Source organism: Conger conger, chromosome 1, assembly GCF_963514075.1.
Source record: "Conger conger chromosome 1, fConCon1.1, whole genome shotgun sequence".
Taxonomy (NCBI): Eukaryota; Metazoa; Chordata; class Actinopteri; order Anguilliformes; family Congridae; genus Conger; species Conger conger.
The window spans coordinates 15,545,860-15,567,081 of NC_083760.1; the positions used below are offsets into that span (position 1 = coordinate 15,545,860).

At 44.4% G+C, this 21,222-nt stretch overlaps 1 protein-coding gene across 1 annotated transcript; it reads left to right on the forward strand.

Moving 5' to 3' along the window:
- Window positions 1–3,031: 3,031 nt before the first annotated feature.
- Window positions 3,032–13,198, forward strand: calm1a (calmodulin 1a). Its single transcript, XM_061230913.1, has 6 exons — window positions 3,032–3,154; window positions 7,373–7,403; window positions 7,867–8,010; window positions 10,265–10,371; window positions 11,678–11,813; window positions 12,249–13,198. The coding sequence occupies exons 1-6, from the start codon at window positions 3,152–3,154 to the stop codon at window positions 12,275–12,277; spliced, it is 450 nt and encodes a 149-aa protein (XP_061086897.1). The 5' UTR covers window positions 3,032–3,151; the 3' UTR covers window positions 12,278–13,198.
- Window positions 13,199–21,222: the final 8,024 nt, after the last annotated feature.

The following is a 21,222-nucleotide window of genomic DNA, read 5'->3' on the forward strand; positions in this document are numbered from 1 at the left end:
AATATACATTTACTTGAAGAGATCTGAAATTCTTTGGAACGCAGTCAAAATTAGAGAGACATTAAACAAATCAATTCTGCCCTAATACACATACTGTATACTTACAAAAAGTTCTAACATCAATATTCTGCTATTAAGTTCAATCCAGTCATACAGTCTCCCTACCTCCCTGTGAACCTTAATTGTTGTCTCTGTGACTTGCTTTGTGTATCGGTATTTTTAGTTGGCTAGGTAAGCAGTGTTTGGATAGTTAACTTTGGTCACTTTTGCTCTGTTTCTTTGTTTCTTTGTTCTCAAAAAAAGAGGCCCTCGTCCTCATCTTTGTTGTACAGGTAGCAGTTGAAATTGTACTTCCCTCTAGGGTCTTTCAGCGAACTTATCCCTGGTTATGGGTATGCACTTTGTTGTACGTCGCTCTGGATAAGAGCGTCTGCCAAATACCAATAATGTAATATGCAACATATTTCTCCATCCATCCATCCATTATCTTAACCCGCTTATCCTGAACAGGGTCGCAGGGGGGCTGGAGCCGATCCCAGCATACATTGGGCGAAAGGCAGGAATACACCCTGGACAGGTCGCCAGTCCAGCTCATTTGAAAGACAGCATCCCCATCACTGAGACATTGGCTTTCAGCTGTTTAGATTGAAGACACCTGCTCACCTACCAAAACTACCTACAGCAACAACTTATGTACTGACTAAGCCCAGTCATACTTTAGCAGACATGTGTTTGAGATAAGAACATTGACATTCAATAGTTTTTTTCATGCAGGTTATCTGTTATCTGTAATCTGTAGTTTCTATTTTACATGTTTAAAAGATATCATTTAAAATATATATTTTATATAGTTTTTCACGTGGTTTTGGAAATATATTTAATATGTGAATTAGTTTCAGCGGGCTGCTATGTGGACGTTTGGGAAGCCCTTTAGCTAAGTGAAACAATAGAAACCTGCTTCTTTTGGATCAAACTAACCAAACCAACCGATCAAACTAACCACTTCATATCAGAATTGCGCATTGATATAAACAATAGTGTAATAGTACAAATCTTAACGCTGTCAGTTTAAATTCTGCGACCAAAAGGAAATAGTTCCGTAGATTTCCGGTGACCAATCGTATGTCATCGGACTTCCCCCAAAACGCGAAACAAGCTTGACTCATTTTAGAAGCCATTCCAGAGAAAAAACGACAGGTCTAATCCGCTATTTATACCTTCAGAAACAAACTTGCAATATGTTTAAAATGCAGGGAAATACATTTGAATACATATCCTTCTCTAGACTGAATCTGTTCCCACATACTAGTTCCCACTTAGCTATTCGACTATCAAGCGCCATTGCTTGACGCATTGCGGGTCTAACGTAGCCAATCACAGGGGCTAATACACTGAGCGGAATATTGCAGGTCCAGAGTAACCAATCGAAAACACGTTCACAAAGAGCATCGCAAATTCTCCAGCGTCAACAAAGAAATTGCACTTAAACTTCAAGAGTATCCTTCCGCAGAAATAAACTAGTGCCCTGCCGAAAAGCTAATACGTCAGAAGTTTTGTCTATGAAATATGTCTTAATGTTCAAGAGAAAAAAATGCCACAATGATGCTGTAAATCCCAAAATGGAAGATGCTTTTCAGAGTGCAAGCCAAGCAACAGCTCCATTAATCTTACTGCAATCCAGTTTAGGAAACATATTTAACAAGCTTTCCAACTATCACAGAAAAGCAATCTAAGTAGTGAAAGTGTATCTATTTGTTCCAAAATGGAACTGTCATGGCATTTACCAATAAAGAAGCAACAAACTTGAGCAACAGCATTCCAAGGAATTTACACTTGTTTAAGCGTGCCGTTACTTGCTTTTATTTATGAAAAACTTGTTCAAGATTTATGCAAAATATGTTCAAAGTATTCTTTAAAAATTGCATGATCAAACTTGTACACAAAATCTCTGTTATGATTATGCATTATGGCATCCAATTATTTTCTCAAACCCCTATTGCATAACATATACAAAATATGCTAATCTTTAAAAAATGCCCTCAGGATTGCACTACAAAGTATTGCCAAGAATAAACCTTTTTTTAATTTTGCAAATTCAGAAATCCAGTATGCATTTGCATATACATCACTAAATAATGACTTTCACTGACATGTCTATGTACACTCCCTGGTCCTTTCCCTCCTGTGTCTCATTTTGTGTAACATTGAATTAATTTAACTTTCTAAATGTATCATGCACATATTTATTTCTAAGATGTTGCCACGGAAATATACTTTTCTGTCATCCATGATTAACATGATTACCCATAATATACAGGTTAAGTTATTAAATCCATACCAATGTTTAACATAATATCATACAGTTGGAATGTTATAGGGACACATTACTTATCGTTAAATTGTTTATGTCTAACTACACAACTGAGGCATTCTTATGAGCCCACTTCAATTTTCAAAACAATTCCTTATGGTAACAGAACCTTTGAAGATGATGGAGGACCTTGTTTTACTGTTTTAAAATAATTTGATTGGTGTGATTATGTGTAAAGTATTCACATTTATCATGAGTTGAAATTGAAATGTAACAAATATAAAATGCATTATTACTACTGTTATTACTGAAGTGTAATGTTAAAATAATACACATACCCAACTGTTTGTGGTCCAGTTTAATTAAAATTACAAGATGAAATGTGTAGCAATAATTTCATTCTTCAAGCTGGCTTATTTTATAGGCTATTCCACAACTTTGTTGATGGGAAATGGGGTATGAATAATAGTAATAATAGTGGAGTATATAGCATTAATATATACTTAAAACATTTATAAAAATGAAAGTAGGGTGTAGTGCAATGCCCCTTTTACTGCATAGACCTACTCTGAGTAAGTTGACAAAACTAATCTTGTACAGCAGTCCAATTATTACTGGAGAAATGTGTCTCCGCCCAGTTATGATGTTATGGGGTAACGGGGCTCGGTTTGTTCCTGCAGCGAGGAACTAAGGAAGTGAGTGAACAGGGTCCGTGTGGCGGAGGAATACACTCAGCTATATAGACACTGACAACAGAGAATACACACCTTAGACTTCAGTAGCTCGCGGTGTTCTGTGTAGTCTAGTTTTAGTCAACTGATCCATCCAGTGCCGCCAGACATGGTAAGTACCGTTCATCACTTTTATGCTTAGTTAAAAGGTAAACGATAGTACATAGAAATATCGCATACCTTCATACTTTGCATGAGTACAGGAGGGCTGTGCCCAGTAGCCAGCCTTGGTTTGTGTTTCATTTGCTAGGCTAGCCAGCTAACCACCTAAAAGTAACGTTGCAGGAAAGACTTGTCTGGCTAAAGGGAGCGCTATTGTATTTCGCGCGGTCTAGCTAACTGGTTGTATTTTCTTGAAGCCAAATATAAACATTTTTGTTGAATGCTTATGTCATACATTAGCTAGTAGAACTGTATTATTACAATTTGATTAAATTGTCATCGATGCAGTAAAGCTGCCAAAATGGAGAGAGACTCGACCACACGGATAACTGCGTGTGCATCTCACTCTATGGCCAGCCACCTATGAATGAACTCGCATGTTATCCATTTTCAGATATGTGACGTTTGAACTCGCTGAGGGATTATGTTGAACGTTTGTGAGTAGTAACTATATTGTTATATAGTTACTTGTTTTGATGTCCATACATTTTTAAAGTGAAGGCTACGTGTAACTTATGGCACCTAACATTGCCAAGCGAAACCTTTCACAGTGGTCAGCTTGTGCAGTAGAGCTTGCTACTAATCACCTCTTTCATTATTTTAACGTGTCTCACTATGATAATATGCGATTTTAGTTTTGTTTCACAAAACGGCATACGTTTTAACTCGATAGCTGGTTATTTAGTTAACGTTAGCCAGTACAGTTAACAGTACCTAACGTTAGATAGTATGTGCAGTTAGACCGGTATTGCTTTCCACTGAGTGACTTAGACTAGCTAAAATGTAAGGTTTCTTTTGGCTATCGGCAACGTATGTCCCGTGCTTCTTTTGTAAAATGCAAGAACTGGCTTCATTATTGACGTAGCTACCTTCCAAGCGAGCAAAATTCAGGTTCAGTTTGATGAAATGGTAACTTGCATTGCGTAGCCTGCGAGATCTCAGCTTTCTTGCTGTACAGAAGTAGCTACACTGCCGCTGGTAAGAACGTTGCTATGATGCTTGTCAGGTGACAATATAAGTTTAGAGTACAACAACTAATCTAATATAGCGCAGGTGTGGATGAATGGAAATCGAGATAAAGTTTATTTAGCTAACGTTAGATGGAAGAGACCGCAGTATCTGTCAGTGGTATGGCGATTACAGGACTGGTTCCTATCAGTATGTGAATACTGCGTTTTCATTTGAGACTGAACAAAAACATTTTTTTTGACAAATTCATTTCAACCTATAAGGAACATTTCAATTTAACAAGGTTGGTTAGTCATGTTCATGCTGTTCTAATGGATATTACCGTGCAGTTAATGGAAGATCCACGTTCAAGATTGTGAATATTACACTTCTTGGGATCAAATCTACAGTATGGCATTGTAAGTGGATCTGACTGCTGTTACTGTATCACATGAAGTTAAATGCCTACGTAGTGTATGTTCAAGAGGGTAAACCGTTACGCCTCTGTCTTTAAGCGAGGGTCCACGTATAAGGAGGCAAGTAGCTGTAGAGAACAGAATCTCAAGTGGACATTCCAAATCCCTTGAAACGCGTTTGTTCTTGCCAAGAATTGTAGGAACGTTTGGAACTGCACATCTCACAATTGTATCTACTTAGAGCTCCTCAGAGGACCTGAATATGCCATCTAATTGGGGACCGTTCATGCTCCTGTTTTTTGGATTTTGAAGGTGTCTGTCGAAGAAAATCTCCTCCATGAGTCAATAGTGGGCTTTGCTGATATTTGTGCAGTGGGCTTTGCAAGCAACCCCAGACTTGCAGTGCGCAGTGTCACTGTCAATTACACTGATTGGACATGGAGAAGGAGCAGCACGCTCATGTGGAGAAGCACTCTCTCCTTCCACTCAGATGGAGTTTAGGGGTCAGCAGCCCCGCTCCTTGGAGCTGTGCCACGGGATCTTTTTAGCGTGCTGTAGCTGGGAAAGCAGTTAATGCCAGTACACGGCACTAATGCGTATGTTTGCTCAAGCAATGAATCAGAGGATGGCTGTAATTTAAGGTTCAGAGGGATAATCTGATGATCCAGTCAGGGCCCAAAAAAGGCAAGAAAAAAACCCCCCCAAAAAAAACTTGGAATGCCCATTCTCGTGTTGCGCTTGCTAAGATTTGGGTCTGCTCCATTGCAACAGTGCACAGTGCTCAATAGCTGGCGCTGCAGTCGGCAACAGGCCCCCAGCTGTTCCTTCGCTAATGCTACCTGCTGGAGGTGTGATATGGAAGAGCAGCATCGGCAGAGATCATCTCAGGACCACTTACAGGCGCGGTGTGAAAGTGACAATGCCGCGCTGATTAGCACCCCCCCCACCTCCACCAGCACCACCACCACAGTGAGCCGGTCTGTGTCCCAGAAGGAGAGGCTCCAGTGCAGGGCACATTCCAACCTGCTCTGCTCCGGGCTGTGTTGGGACCCGCCTCCGAGCTGGGCTGTGAGAAACACCCTGTTGGGTGACTGCCAGAGGAATTTTGTTACCGCGCAAATGAGCCCTGCCCAGGCCGCCACAGAGAGGCCTCCAGGAGGACCCGGCACGGGGAGCAGGCCTCCGCACGAGGAGCGGACCTTCGCGGCCTCTTCCTGGGGAGCACGTGACCCGCCCCTGGCCACAGAAGCGCTCTTGGTGGCTGTAACAGGACCGCGGTGTTGACAGCCCGGATCGCAGAGAGTGGTGAAATGCACGACACGATCCATCACGATGAGCGTTTGTTGAAATAGCCAAGTGGAAGTTATTCCCCAGATACCCAATACAGCCCCAATCTGTTAGCGGGAGTCCTCAACATCCCTCCCGTCCCGGGTCTCAGACTTCAGATAAGCCCTTTCCTCTCAGGAGACAGCTGAACATTTCGTAGCGGATACGACCTGTTCAGTTATTGGGCCGGGGATGCTGCCAAAAAAAGCCTTGGTATATCCGGAGGAAGAGTATGTCTCGGTGGCCATGGTTTACGAACTACTGGACCAGCAGCAGTTCTTCTACAAGGAATTGTTAGAGCAGCAAGAGAGAAACTATAAGTCCTTCTTGCAGATGTTGGTGGACTCCACCAACAGCCGGATAGATAACATGGTGAAGGAGGTCCAGGGCCTGAAGAATGGCCTGCAGTTCATGCAGTCCGACCTGAACAATGTGAAGCGCCAGGGGGCTCAGAACGCACAGAGGACCAAGTGCCTGTCCGAGGGGCTGGTGTCGGTTCGAGGGGCGCTGGAGGCCCTCTTCTCCAAAGCCCAACTCGCCACGGCCAAGCCCAGTAAGGGCTGCGTTTTGATCAACGGATTACCAGAGGCCAAGAAGACCGAGGTCCGGCAGGAAACCGAGCCAAAGGCAAAGAAGGTGGTTGCTGATCTGGCTGATCTGACTGATCTTCACCTGGACGAGATAAAGGTTATGTGATAGAAGGCTTTAATGCATAAGCTGCTGCTCTGGCCAGGAAACATGCTTTTCTAAATTAATGTTTTTTCCCCCCTTTTCAATTTACCTGTACGCATGGTGAGAGATGTGGCCAAAGCAGGAAATGAGATCCAGCCTGATCCTCAGAACTGAACAGTTCTCAGTGTTCTCCCTGTTTTCTTTGGGCCATCGTTGATCCCATTGGTGCAGTGTTACGCAGAGTGGTGCAATTAGGTCATTTCCTCTTTCCTGTTTTGAGTCTAATCCGTGGATATGGTTTTGACAGGCGTGCAATGAGCAGGATGAGTGCAGGGGCTTTTTATTCGCTTTGAATTTCAGACCCTCAGTCAGGGTCTTATTCCTCAATTATGAATATGAATATGGCCATTTCCTCAGTGGATTCTGCTTTCCTGCGAATAAATATGCATGTGAGCAAGCACGATGGTGAGAAAGCAAACCGCACGCATTTCAAACAGCTGAACATCGATTGGATTTACATAGCCCACGGTGCCGCTGGTGCAGACCACAGGCAGGGTTCAGACGGAAAACGATTTCTCATTTATTTCAGGGTCAGGATTTTCTCCCATGTAATTAGAACAGCGCGGTCGCTGTGGGTGAGCTTTAAACAAACAGGGCCTTTTATCGCTGTTTGTCGACTGTCTATAAATGTAGCTATTGAGGGGAAGGGAGGAAAACAAAATTCTTGACTAATTTCGTCAGGCCGGCAAAAGACTCATGGGAATGGGAAACATGTGTCCAACAAGCTCTCTTCTTGTGTTTTCTAGGCTGACCAGCTAACAGAGGAGCAGATCGCTGGTAAGCAATTTACATTTTGTTGGATTTGTGTGTGTGTGTGTGTGTGTGTGTGTGTGTGTGTGTGTGTGTGTGTGTGTGTGTGTGTAATAAGGCAGTTTGTTGAAGATACAGCGCTGTACCGACTGCAGGAAATGTACACCTCAGATCATTATATTAGGGAAATCAATGACATGTGTTCCAGTCCACCCTTAAGAAGGTAATTTGATGAGACAGAAATTCATGAAAGCTGTAAGTTAGAGAGTTGGAACATATTTGGCAGCATAAGTAACTGTAACCATAAGACTTAAACAGGTCAGGCCTGAACGTTTTCCTCTCCCCTCTTACACAATTGTATATTGATATAGCTTATTTATGTTGGCTATGGGTTGCCTGTACTGAAGTACTATTCATATTGTTACGTGCGTTGTATTTTTTGCAAGCAGAACTGACTATGTGATTTTTTTTCGTCTTCGGTCCACTCCAGAATTCAAGGAGGCCTTCTCCTTATTCGACAAGGACGGCGACGGCACCATCACCACGAAAGAGCTGGGCACAGTGATGCGCTCGCTGGGCCAGAACCCCACGGAGGCCGAGCTGCAGGACATGATCAACGAGGTGGACGCAGATGGTGAGTGGGAATCCTGGAGGTGGAGGGCCTCCCCCGGGCCACGGGAGTGTGAGCAGGCCTGCCCGTGGAACGTCCACGGCACCAAGCCCCCCCCCCCCCCCCCCCCCACAACGGGTTCAAATACCGTCACGCTGTGTTTCTCCCGCTAGTGATGCAGAGACCTACGAAGAGGAAACCGTTCAGATGCTCATATGCAGTGTTTGTTTTCTGGGCGCTGTTACACTGGATGCCAACTCTGAAAGCTGTTTATTGGCCCAACTTGGCCGTCGTCTGCTCGAAATGAGTTTAATGCATTTAATGGTATTGGAAGCAAGTGCTAGAAGGGCGATGCCCACCATTGGTATTGCATATTTATATTAATCTGCAGGTTTTGTGTTTCTTTGCTTTGGTTTTATAGTTGGGATTGAGTCCTCGTCTATAAGGGAATAACCTATGATTTGGTTTTACTGAAATTACTTGACCTACGAAAGGGATTAATGAAAGTTATTAATCTAATTCATTTGGTGATGGCCATGCCCTGGCAGATTAAGAGACTATTTTTAGATATAGGCCTAAATGTTGGTACAAAGCACAGTCTTCCAGTTAAAAGGCCAAATACTGCTAACGGTAACTAATTTCCCACTTTAATATTTTCATTATATTCCCTGTAGACAATGCCATACAAAACGAATCACTGGACTGTAAATTGAAGAATGTTAATTTGCCTTTGTATGTGTTTTGGCCAATTGGTTTAATTAGGAATTGTTCTGTATTGATTATTAAGTCAATGATGGAAGCCCCTAGTGGCAATGACATTTTTTCCTGCTGCTCCTCTTACTGAAGGCCATAATAAATGTGTTTTAATAACAGCGTGTAATGAGGATTCATAAGAGATGCTGTATAACTAGGTTTTGCTCTGCACATACCCATAAAGAAATTGCATTTTCCATGTGATATTTTGCTATATACAAAAGATGTGTCATAAAGCAAATTATATCCAGCTCTTTCAAAGATTAATGTCCTGAACTGTCATCTCTTCCTCCTCCCCCTCCCAGAATGTGTGTGTATGTGCTAGGGATGTAATGGCTCACATAAAAATAATGTAAAAACAAAAACATTTGGCTTGCCACCTACAGTTCACTTGCTTCAAAATGGCTCTTACGCCTAGCTATGCTTTCGAAATGTTTTCACACTCGCAAGTGTTTTGGTTTTTATTGTTTCATTTGTCAAGTAATTATTATATTGACCGGTCCTATTTGTCATACAACACTGAAAATAAGTAATTAAACAAAGATCAGTTAACCCTTTCAGTCCCATAATGACACTTTCGACCTTATGCCTTTTCAGCTAATCAAAATGACAGCTATACTATTGTTTTGAGAGCCTATTAAAACCCTACAGAATTCTCAACCCTTGCGGTTTCAGTGGAGTCTCTTCATATTGGGCTTGGGACTGAAAGGGTTAACTCACTGCTTTCATTTAAATCAGTGGAACACATTTTCATTTCCAAATCAACTATTTGTGCACAGGTGAAGTTGCAGCCATTGCAGCTTATAGCTGACCCTGTGACCATGCCAATTCTGATAAAACATGTTTAATGCTCTATGTTGCTGCCTGGCCTTAGCCTACAATGTGGGTATTGTTTTATATTGGAAAATGGCAAAGTGGCACCTTTCCTAGTGAAAGCAAATGTGTGAATCTTTTGATGGCGACAGTCGTTCTGCCAAATTAATTAAAATTTGATCTGCTTTACCAGAAATGTTCAGATCCCTTAAACAGAGAGTGAAACATGATTTATTAGGGATCCTGTCTGTTTTAACCGGTCAATTACCTTAGAGCTGTCAGAACTAAAAATTATCAACTAAACTGGATCATTCCTGTACTTGAGCACAGTAAAACCCTTGGTAAAGAATTGCAGTCTGCAAGTCTATACTAAGATCAGGATATGATTGAGCTAATTGTAAATAATTAAGAGCGGATGTTGGCACTGGATCCTGAAATGGATCCACCCTTGTTGTGCACCCTTGGTTTAAACTCGTGGCGTGTTAATTTGTGTCCTCAGTCGATGCAAAGATCAGAGACCATGTCTGCAAAATGCATTAGTATGGGATGGGTGTTTTATATCCACTACATTACTGTACCACATTCCTTATAGGATCCTTTTAGCTACAAGGTGTCAAACAGAACAGTCTTACATTTATGCATGGAGTGCTTGGCTGACCCTCGTGGTCCAGTGGGACGTTGGAGAGCTCAACGGTTTTCCTTCTTCCTCCAGGCAATGGAACCATCGACTTCCCAGAATTCCTGACCATGATGGCCAGGAAAATGAAGGACACAGACAGCGAGGAGGAGATCCGTGAAGCATTCCGAGTATTCGACAAGGTGCGTCTCCGCCCCGCTCCCACGTGCGGCGGCATTTACATGGCACCTTCATCCAAAGCGCTGTACAATCGCTGCTTCTCATTCACCCATTCATACACACACTCACACCAATGGCGATTGGCTGCCATGCAAGGCACCAACCAGCTTGTCAGGCGCAATTGGGCGTTGGGTGTCTTGCTCAGGGACACTTTGACTCACCCAGGACGGGCTCGAATCGGCAACCCTCCGACTGGCAGATGACTGCTCTTACTGCCTGAGCCAATGTCGCAAGTTAGTCATGTTTTCTGAGCAACTGTTATCTTAACTGCGCTTAACAGCACTGCTGAAACTTGGTGCACTGTACCCACAAATCAAGCATTGATGGATGTCATCATATATCTGCTGCTGAAAATCTGTCATATCTGCATCAACATTTTCACAAAATGCTGGCTGAGGTTTACCATGACACATCAATATTTGTTTTTACTGGAACCTTGGGCTTTGTGAGTCTAGGTTACAAGAAGGCCTGCAGACAGCCAGTGGTAATTGAGGCTCACCAAATTGAATTTGCCTGCACCCAGGAACTGATTTCATCAAGTGGTTTCCTGTTGAACCATGGCAAACAGAAGATCATGTAGTTTGTGCACTGAAAGCTCTAAAACCTAAAGATCTGATTAACTGTAGCAGAGCACGCGGGTTTAATCAATTAATCTACAGAAATTTAGCGTGTTAAGTTAAAAAGAAATTGCAGGCTCAATGTAAAGAATAGGGTTTCTGTGCATCACATAGGCTAATGCATTTATATGCATATATATCTGTCTCTACATCCACCTACACACACACAATAATCTGTTTCAAATTTGATAAAATACTTAACCAAATTCCCAGTGACATAATCCAGTATTCCCTGGCACACAACTGTACCGCAGTGGACTATAAGAACAGGCTTTGAGTGTGAGTCATTGCTGGCCAGCAGCTGTGTGTGCACTTAGTGTGCTCGATGACATACTTGTGATTTTCAGGAACCTGGACTGTGTTGTAGGCTTTAACAGAGCTGATTGATTTAATGAGATTAGCTTCCCGAGGTCAGTAAATGAAGACCGAGTGCAGGTAATGCCACAAAGGAGGCACATCAGTGCTGTGCTATGTGCTATGACCTGGGCTTTGTGTCGCCTTCGTTCTCACTCTAATCAACGCAGTATGCCGTTGATTAGCTAGCTTTCATTTCCATTGCTCCATTGCCTTAACTGTCTAGGTTTGAGTTGTGTGCAGGACTATGGCCTGGACCGTGTCATGGCTGTGACCTTGCATTTTCATCGCGTTTCAGGACGGAAACGGGTACATCAGCGCGGCCGAGCTACGCCACGTCATGACAAACTTAGGCGAGAAACTAACAGACGAGGAGGTAGACGAAATGATCAGAGAAGCAGACATTGACGGCGACGGGCAGGTTAATTACGAAGGTAAGTCCAAACTCGAACGACCGAGCGATCGCCGGCCACGGCTAATGTAGGATGCACAACCAGGGAGGCGGCGAGGCGATAACTCACTGAATCATCGCCATGCTACACTACGTCTTTAACCCTCCCCCTCCCACGTCCCACTACCACCTCCTTATGTAATGGCCCCTGTCCTTCTATATTAGGCCATTGCTATGTTATAAAGACACCATTATAGCAGTTTCTTTGTCTTGCTCTCAGCACTATTTTATAACATCATGAGATTAATAAATAAAAGCTTGGATATTAAAGCGTTTCTTCACCAGAAACAGGAAATTGATTTGAGTCCAAATCGGCGAGCTTCTAATTTAAAAATGCAACAACCGATTGTGTAAGTGACATCTGTGTTTGGATTTCGCCCCAAATTCTCCTCTAATACATGCATTTTTCTTCCCACAGAATTTGTACAAATGATGACTGCGAAATGAAGCTCTCCCAACCTGTCCTTACCCTCTTAGAAGATAAAAAAAAAAAAAAATCAGTCAAATGTTTTACTTACCTCTTGCAAAAATGTTCATTTATTCATACTGTTTCTGTATAAAAACATAATTGAATGTTTAAAAAAAATCCCTCTGTCCACTTACAGGGAGAAAAGAAAAAAGCAAAAAAAAAAAAAAAAAATATCTGCATGTAACAGTTAGTGGTCCTGTCCCCAGAGAATCAGTTTAGCATCAATCGTAAAAGAGAAAATACCTATACTACCTTAAAAACAAAAAGCGGGCACTTGGTGAACTCCTACATGGTTCCATTTGCCAGTGATAATGTTTGGGCTGGCCACTCTTTCTCCTTCTTTATTCATGCATGCAGCTCGAGTCTGGAGCACGCGCTGGTGAATCGCATTGTGCTGATTCCACTAAGGTGTTGTGTCGTGGGTATGGTACAGTTTGTATTTGGAGAAGGAAGCGGGTTCTTATTTGCTCTGAAGTGGAACGGGACCTGGCAGTGTGCTCAAATAATTGAAAAGATATTTTTTAAAATGATCATTTGAAAAAAAAAAAAATGGAAAAAAAAACTATAACATTTTAGAATATGTTTGGCATGTGGGTATTTGGGATTGCTGTTTCCTTGTTGTGCTTTGCACTACAGTGGGGGCTGAGAGTCCAATTACGGACTCTGGCCTAATTAGAGAGTCGATCTTCTGGCAAGGGAACATCGTTGACCTTCACATTTGTATCTTCTGTTGCTCGACTCTGACATGAGCGTGTCGGTTGATCTTGTATATCTACAGTGCATAGGATTTCAGCACAAAAGTCTTCTAGGCTGTTCATCTGAATACAGTTTACGTTCATTCCAAGTTGTACATGCTAGTCTTTTAATTTTTTTTTCCAATAAAAGACCATGAACTTAAATGTCCTTCTGTATTTATTTCCACACTGTGACTGTGATAGAATGGAACGGGCAGTATCTATAGACTGCAGAATGTGTAATAGTGAAATGCCACTTCTAAACTCGTTTATTTAGCACCTATATTTTAACATAAGTAAAGATTTTGTATTCACCTGCTAGCAAATTCTCAGCAGCTGAAAATGCCTACTAAAGAGGTGGCCAACCCAGGTCCTGGAGAGGCAGAGAGTCTGCTGATTTCTGTTGATACTTGCCATTTAATTGGTCAATTATAGCAGTCGATTATACCACTCTCCCAACACTTGCTTCATGGGTCTAAAGAGAATGATGCACTTAAGGGGGGTGGGGTGGAGAAACCAGAGCACCAGGCAGTCCAGGGTTGGCTACTGTTGTCCTACAACTATGACGATCCAAAGCAGAGGTCAGCCCTCTCTTGTCTGGGTGTTTTCTACTTTCAGTTTTGGGATTTGATTGAACGCTTCTGAATGGATATAATGGGCTGTTATGGTGGTATATGTGCAGTGTTAGGGTTGGGGTTGGGGGGTGTTTGCCTGGTGCAGAGCTGGTGAAGGCTCTCCGCTCTCGCTTGTGGCGAGGAAAGCACGTGGTACATTCATCGAGTCAGCTTTCATTTAACAGGCCCGGAAGGCCTGTGATTCAGCCTCCTACATGACCCGTCACATGGATAAAGAGCGCTTTCTACAGCAAAGACATGCTATTGCCATGGCAACCTTTTTTTTTTTTACGGGCAGCGGGGTATTCGCTCTGTAAAGGCTTCCAAAATAGGTGCCTGGCGTGTGCTCGTGTGTGCGCGAGAGATGACGGTGGAGGGCTCTTCCGAGTGGCTGTTGAGAACGTCCGTCTTTGGAGATTAAGTGGGTTGCTGAGCAACACCAACATTCTGGAACTGGGATGACAGGGATTTGAAAAGGCACGTGGGAGTATTGTAGAAAAAAAAAAAAAAATACTGCTCTATATGTGGGCCTTCAGCTAAAACCTTGCATTGATTTCCCTCTCTGCTGATGCAGACCTAGTTAACTTTCTTCTTTCATATCGGACATTATATAATAAAACATTCATACAGCCTCCCGTATATTCTTTTAACTGGCCTATAATTTATCGACTTTGTGGTGTCTGAAAATGTAGTCTGCCAAGCCCCGGTATTCTGTGTATACATGAGTAAGCAAGCTGTCCTAATTGGTAAAAAATAATGAACCCTGTCAACCACAAATGGAGTTTGAATTTAAAATCGAAAAGGCCCGTGAACCATATTGATATTGTTATTCAGGAACGCCGATGCAGTGCACTAGCCTGGGGAACGGGAAGTTATCGGGGAGGGTCGGTTAAGCGGTGCGATCGCTGTACGTCTGCTCTGGGTCCGGCGGGCGGTGCACAGCAGGGGGGAGAGAGAGAGAGAGAGAGAGAGGAGGAGGGAGTGAAGGAGGAGGAGGTGTGGGAGGAGGAGTGTAGCGTGGCGTGCTGTGCTAGCAGCCCACACCTCCTGGGCCGGGGCTGGCAGAGGAGCAGCACGTGGCCCGCCTCAGGCCTCCGCGTCCTGGGAGCAGCTCCAGCACGGCCAGGGGTGTCGAGCACCGCCGTCCACACCTCTCCAGACTTTCATCACGAAGGAGCTTCCAAAGCCTTTTTCTGTCGTCGTTTAAAGCGAGCCTGATCTTCGCCAAGAGCACAATGTTGTTTAGAAGCTGGCCTGTTATTCCTGGTGAGGCCTACAGATGAAATATGAAAACCTGTCACTGTTCAGCTATGCTAATGCACACAACGCAGCGGCCTACATATAGTCCGGTGGACTGCGGTGGCTACTTAGTTCCCCGGGGGAGAACAGTAGCTATTCGTTAGCCGTGTCATCCCCTAGCATTCCCGCACTTCGGATGACATAAGTACAGCAGCGCTCTCCAGCTGACGGATTGATTACACCGTCATCTCGCCTAAAATCCCATCCCCATCTGATCCTGGAGAAGCAGGCCTCGAGAGGCGGAGGCCGGTGATGCAGCGCTGATGGGTGCTGTGTGACTACGATGGGCTGTATGGAGCTCACTAATTTGGAGAATGAATGGCGTGACAGGCTACAGCTCAGCAGCACTTCATCATTACATAGGGTCATCGTTGTAATAAATCATTGTGCTGAAAATTGGGAAATCTACAGGTCCGCTAGCAGAAGGATGAAATGAATACATTACCCAGCACAGCACATGCGATGCATACTGGAAATGAGCTATTTTAAAGGCACTATAAAAAGCCGCCTTCTAGTTGTTTCCCAACCCTCTGTGCTCCTGTAGACTGAACTGCATGTAGACTGAGTGTAACTGAACAGATGGAGTTCCGGGCCGTGGTGTGAAAGTCCTCTGGAGGTATCCTGTTGGTAGCCCTGTGTGTAGTCTCAGCACGCACTCTGGGGGGCAGGTCGATGTTGGGGTTATCTCGATGGTTCCCTGTTTTCGTTTGAGGGAGCAGTCTCAGTAGCCCCCCACAGCCACCTCGTTTCTCTCAGCAGGCGATCCACGCTGAAACACGCTCCAGAGACCATGAACCGAGTGCTTGGGCGATTCCATTGGCTTGATTACACACCAAGTTAGCATGCAGCAGTGGGGGGGGGGTCTTCATGGGCTACTGCTTCATAATATGCCCTACATTTGCTCAGCTGAGTAGATATAGAATTCATCTGAAACAACAGGGGTGCTTCATACACAGTTAACCCCCCCGTCCCTCAAAAAAAAAGGGTGACCACACACAAAGCCAAGGTTAAACGGTTACTTCCCAGGTGAGTGACTCAATTATTCAAAGTGACCTCTCCCAAGTACACAAGCTGGAAATACATAACCTGATATCCATGTATCCGTCGGCCTTTTGAACACCATCAATATTCTTACAGTGCATGTTTAATTCATTACCAACACAAGGTCATGATCCCATCACCATGCATAGCAAATGAAATACATTTCATCACCCAGCAGATAAGACGCTGAACTTGATGAAGCGCCAGTGCTGATATGTAGAAGACGTTACGTAAAGACCGCGGTGCGGAGGGGGTTGGCACTGCCAGCTTCAGCCGGCTCCTCTGCCAGCCCCCAGAGAGGACGGATGTCAGCGTGAAAGCTTGTCTGGGGTTTATCTCCTCGAATGTGACAGGTTTCATGCCCGGCGCATAATCCCCAACCCGCCTCAATCTGTGGCACTTCTCTCACTGGGCCTCGGCCAGATAAAACGGGATATCAACCCAATATCTCTCTAGGAAGAGAACGGAGGGGGGTGGACCCAGACAAAAGGCGCACGGCGAGGGGAAGCGCGTTTCTGTGGCTGCAGCTTACAGACGGGATGTTAAAATGGCTGCTTATCCCCACTGAAAACCTCCCGGCGCACAGCAGTACCAGGATAATGTGGCCCACAGAGCACTGTGAGGGAATTTTGGGAGGCAGCACGACTCTATGGTAGTAACAGAGAATCACAAAGTAATGGTGGACTAGCCCAGCTAATGCTTCATAAACAATGGGTATGTACTACACTGCTGAAATCATTTCAATGGGGTTATTCCATACCATTAATATATGCAGTGTATGTTCCATAAATGGCTCAACCATCTGTGCCTTCAGAGACTGTGAGTGACTTTGCCCTGTGAAAATCCCGGTGACATTATCTCTTTACCCCCAACATTAAGGTTGAGAGCCAGTTCATCTTGCTTAAGGAGCAGAGCTGTCCTGCTCTTTTTTTTTAACCGAGCAGCTCTTCACATGGTTTATTCATAGAAGGAGGACGTTTGGCACACAGCCAGGCCCAGGGGGCTTCATGAGGGGGATGACAGTATGGGGTGAGTTCACGTCCCACAGAGAGGTGCACCAGCCAAATGGAGACTGCGGTGGAGCCTGTTGTCCACGTGCAGACCAGAGAGCAAGGCCGGTCCTGTCACAAGGCCAAACGGACTTGTTCGGAGAGTGGCATGTGGCTCACAGCAATGTGTTAAACTCAAGACGATATAGGAGTATCAGCGCGTTTCGGTGATTTATTCACCTGCACACGTCCTGCCTTGATGAATCTGCGGGAGTGCTTTTCAGGTGATTTGCGGCCGTGATGGATGACCCCCGAACACCGTCGCTGCGAAGATTTGTCAATGAGGGCGGCAGGCTCCAATCAGCCAATCAGGGGCCAGCTCTCTACGCCAGGAGCGCCGCAGAGGACCTGAGCCATCTGAGTGACATCCAAGCCCCCCTGGGGTTAAATTAAACGCAAGGCCACATCAATATTTCACACGCAAACCTACAGCCCACAGCGGGGGCAGTAAAAGGATAGGAGTTCATCCAGTCAGGCATGGTGGAGAAGCTGGGGCTTAGTCTCAAATCACATCGGTAGGAGTGAGCCAGCGCACACAACTCGGCATGGAGGGACATGGAAACCTCCCACCACGCCATGGTCTGACATGCTACATGCAGTGCAGGGAAGGTGCTTATGTACACACATCACAAAAGTGTTTTATTTGTCCATAAAACTTAATTATCTTACCAGCAGTGGTAAGCACAACTCTGCAGACACTGATTAAATCTAAGCCTCAGGGCAAAATGTTCTTCCTTTCCTCCTGCATTTATGTATTTATTTATTTATTATTTTTTTAAATGCCCACTTGTAAATGTAGGTTGTTGGGTGTCAAATTTAAATGTTCAATGTTGTGAAGGAAGCCATAAATAAGAGTACTACATCCCTTCCCTGTGACTGTAGTCATACTTGTAGCCTGGGGCCCTTAGGCTTGTGTAGGCTACGGGCCATTGCCCATAGTATATATTTGGGTCCTGATAGATGAGTACAAACACACGCACACACACACACACACACATCTATGCATGCACACACACACACACCTGCACACCTTTTGCACACCTGTTTTAAAGCAAGGCCAGTGAATCGTCCTTGTCGTTGTGCAACACACAGAAGAAGAAAAATCTGCTCCAGTCAGAACTAATCCAGTCATGCTGAGACACACAGCATGCAGGACAGGACAGGTGCTAAAAACCATCCTGTTAGGACTTGAGATTTGGAACATTCGGCACATTTCTTCTGCCTCTACACACTCACCTCATATCAACTGCAATACCTAGCTACAGTACAGCTATGACAAATAGCACTGCAGATAGCATACCCCGATATACTGACAGGTATGAAGAGTCCAGTAATTTGTCACTTCAAAGTAATTTTCGGTTGCTGTTGGCTGATGTGATTTTCCTCACTCGGTGTTTGCCTTGTGTTGACATCACAGGAAACTCCCATGGGAAATCAGGGAACTCGACCTTCAGTCAACAGCAGGATGAAATGAAGGGCTTACCTCCTCCGTGGTTCTGCTCTCATCTGACCTCATCTGTCAGTTTAACCCTTTTTCAGGGGCTGAACTTGGATGAATGAAACCATTGTATAGCTGATGATGCCATGTGCATAATACAAAGGGGCTAGGACCAAGGATTATCGGAATCCTACTTACATTCCAGTGGGTCAGGAGGGGAAGAGGGTGGATTTTTAAGGCCACCAGCTGATTGCTTATTTTAACTGCAGCTGCTTTGGCCCTGTTTGTGTGGGGGAACTGAGTGTCGCAAACCTTGAGTGGCCTGTAGAAACAACATGATTCTCAGAAATCTTATAAACTCTAAGAAATCCACTTTTCCTGTAATTATTCTCCAAATATGTATGTGTACATAGGGTGCATGGTCTAATAGATCAAGGCATGCTGTCAAGCATTTTCTTAGTTCTTAGGTTCAATGTCCTTCAAGCAGCACAGTCCGGTATGTCAGGCCTGGACTCCCTTTCCGATCCTCACCTGCTTCCCATCCCTCACCTTCACCTGAGCTCCAGGTGCTGATAGGATGGAGAGAGGAGTGGCCATCATTACATCATTCACATCATTTTTATACTGAAAGGAACAATAGGTGTCCTCCAAAAATATATCCGCACACTGTATTAAAGTCTCCCAAACAAGTGTCTGACCTGCAGAGGCCTTTGTGAGTTATAGCCATACTTGGTGACGATCCAGGTCGTAATGTTTAGCATCTAATGATCTAATTTTCCTCATCAGTCCGCTTCACGTGCCTGAAATCTGTGATTTTTTCTGGATGTGTGTCCTCCCTTTCATTTTCTCATCCTCCCTCCCTCATCACTATCCCTCCTCCCTTTACTGGCTTCATTTTAATGACTCTCTATATATAGTTATATCGTGTATGTGTATGAAATTTTACGACGCCATATTTTGCATTAAAGGATTGAAAAACCACAACAGGGGCGTCTGTGCCTTTTCTAATTAACATGGTGGTTACTGTCATATGTTTGTATATATTTATGCATGCATGTGTAGTAGGCAATATATAATCTGTCAAGAGACTACGTATTTTATAGGCCAATGAAAGGACATACCTCTGGTTCCATCAGTTTGAAGAAATGTATTGATGAAATTGTTCACTTGCTTTGGCACTGGTGGACCCTCCATCAGTGTGTCCCAGGCAAAAACGTCATGGGTAAATGCTTCTGAGAAGGCAGAGCTATGTTCTGGGTTCGGCCATTTCATCCCAGATCCTATTGCCATGAGCCACAGTCAAAAGGAATAGGGAAAGATTGAGTGAGAGATTAGGGGATTTTCTTGGACTTATTTTGAAAAAGTGCCAATGTGTGCTGAGTCGATAATAAGTGGATACGGTTCCATAAATAAACCATAAAATATACCACATGGACCCACCCTCTAGTTTAGTTATTGGAAATATATGTTTATATTACGATGATGAATAAGCAGGGCAAAGCATCAGACTCTAGCTATATGTGGAGAAAATTATTTAAAAAGGCATAGCGAAAGCCGTTATTCTTGGAGCGGAGGAAGTGTACTGATGAAAACGTAAAGCAAAACACGCAGGCCTTAATGGAGTGGGTGTAGTGCATCGCTGAGCAAAGCACTCGCCTTCCAAGCATGAAGTTTATCACCCAGTAAACAGGAAATGTCCTGGATGTGAGCTTTCAGCTCTGCATTTACTAACCCGCAAAGGTCAGAGAGTAAGTAAACCATGGATGTTGGTTTATGGCTGTGTTACAAGAAACTGTGATGCTTGTTGTGTTTACTAATTGGCAAAAAACACTTCAAAGGATTGAAGTGTAATTTCATACATTCAGCAGTTGATTGAATATTTAATACAGTCAGTGTCCTTTCGAAGAAAGGAGACCAGGTAATTATGATTTAAGGGTGTACTTAAGTTTGAAGGAGATTCAAGTTTAGAGCAGCACTTAATTGCCCTGACGGCGCATGAGGAATTGTAGAATAAGGAGCAGGTGATCGAAGTGTGTCGATTTTCCTCTGATGAAGGACACGGTTCAACGGAATGTTCTGGAACAGTCTGAGAGCTACACCAATGGAAGAATCCCACAGCGAGCTGAAAGGCCTCCTATTGTTGCTGAAAGGCCTCCCTCTCAATGGGGACCGGGGCGGAGAGCTGGGTGTAGAGACGGCAATGTCGTTAAAAGCCAGGCAGATCCATCTGAGCCCGGCGATGGGCGCCTTGTGGCCACGGAGACGGAAAAAATCCCGCCTACGCTAAGATAGCTAAAAGCCACCCGCTCGCCTAGCGCTCGTAGCCGCACAAAGACTCCCGCCCATCCCCCCTCTGACCCCCACAGCCCGGAGCCTTCCCCAAGAAGGCGTCCGCTTACTTCCACCGCCTCTTGTCTTTATGTTCCACAGAAACTCCCCCGGGGTCCCCAGGGTGTGCATTATATAGTTATTGGTTTTTACAGCTCCTGTGAGGGAGGTCAGTGGAGTGCCAGGGGAGAGCGGAGATCTCTGGGGCCCGCTTGATGGATGCACGGCGCGCTGGCTGGGAGAAGCTGCCCCGCCGTTCTCCAGCCCCGCCGAAGCGGGATGCGTGGGGTATTTCAGGGGCACTCAGAGTGCCCTTTTCCGAGGAGGGAAGTCTCGGAGCGGCAGCGCTCTCGATGCGCCGGAAAAGTAAATGTAGAAATTACAGCCCCGTGTAATCACAGCAATCAGAACAGGCCGTGC

Coding starts and splice junctions, on each gene's coding strand:
- calm1a (XM_061230913.1), top strand. Junction 7,404..7,866: donor AACAGAGGAGCAGATCGCTG/GTAAGCAATTTA, acceptor GGTCCACTCCAG/AATTCAAGGAGGCCTTCTCC. Junction 11,814..12,248: donor CGGGCAGGTTAATTACGAAG/GTAAGTCCAAAC, acceptor TTCTTCCCACAG/AATTTGTACAAATGATGACT.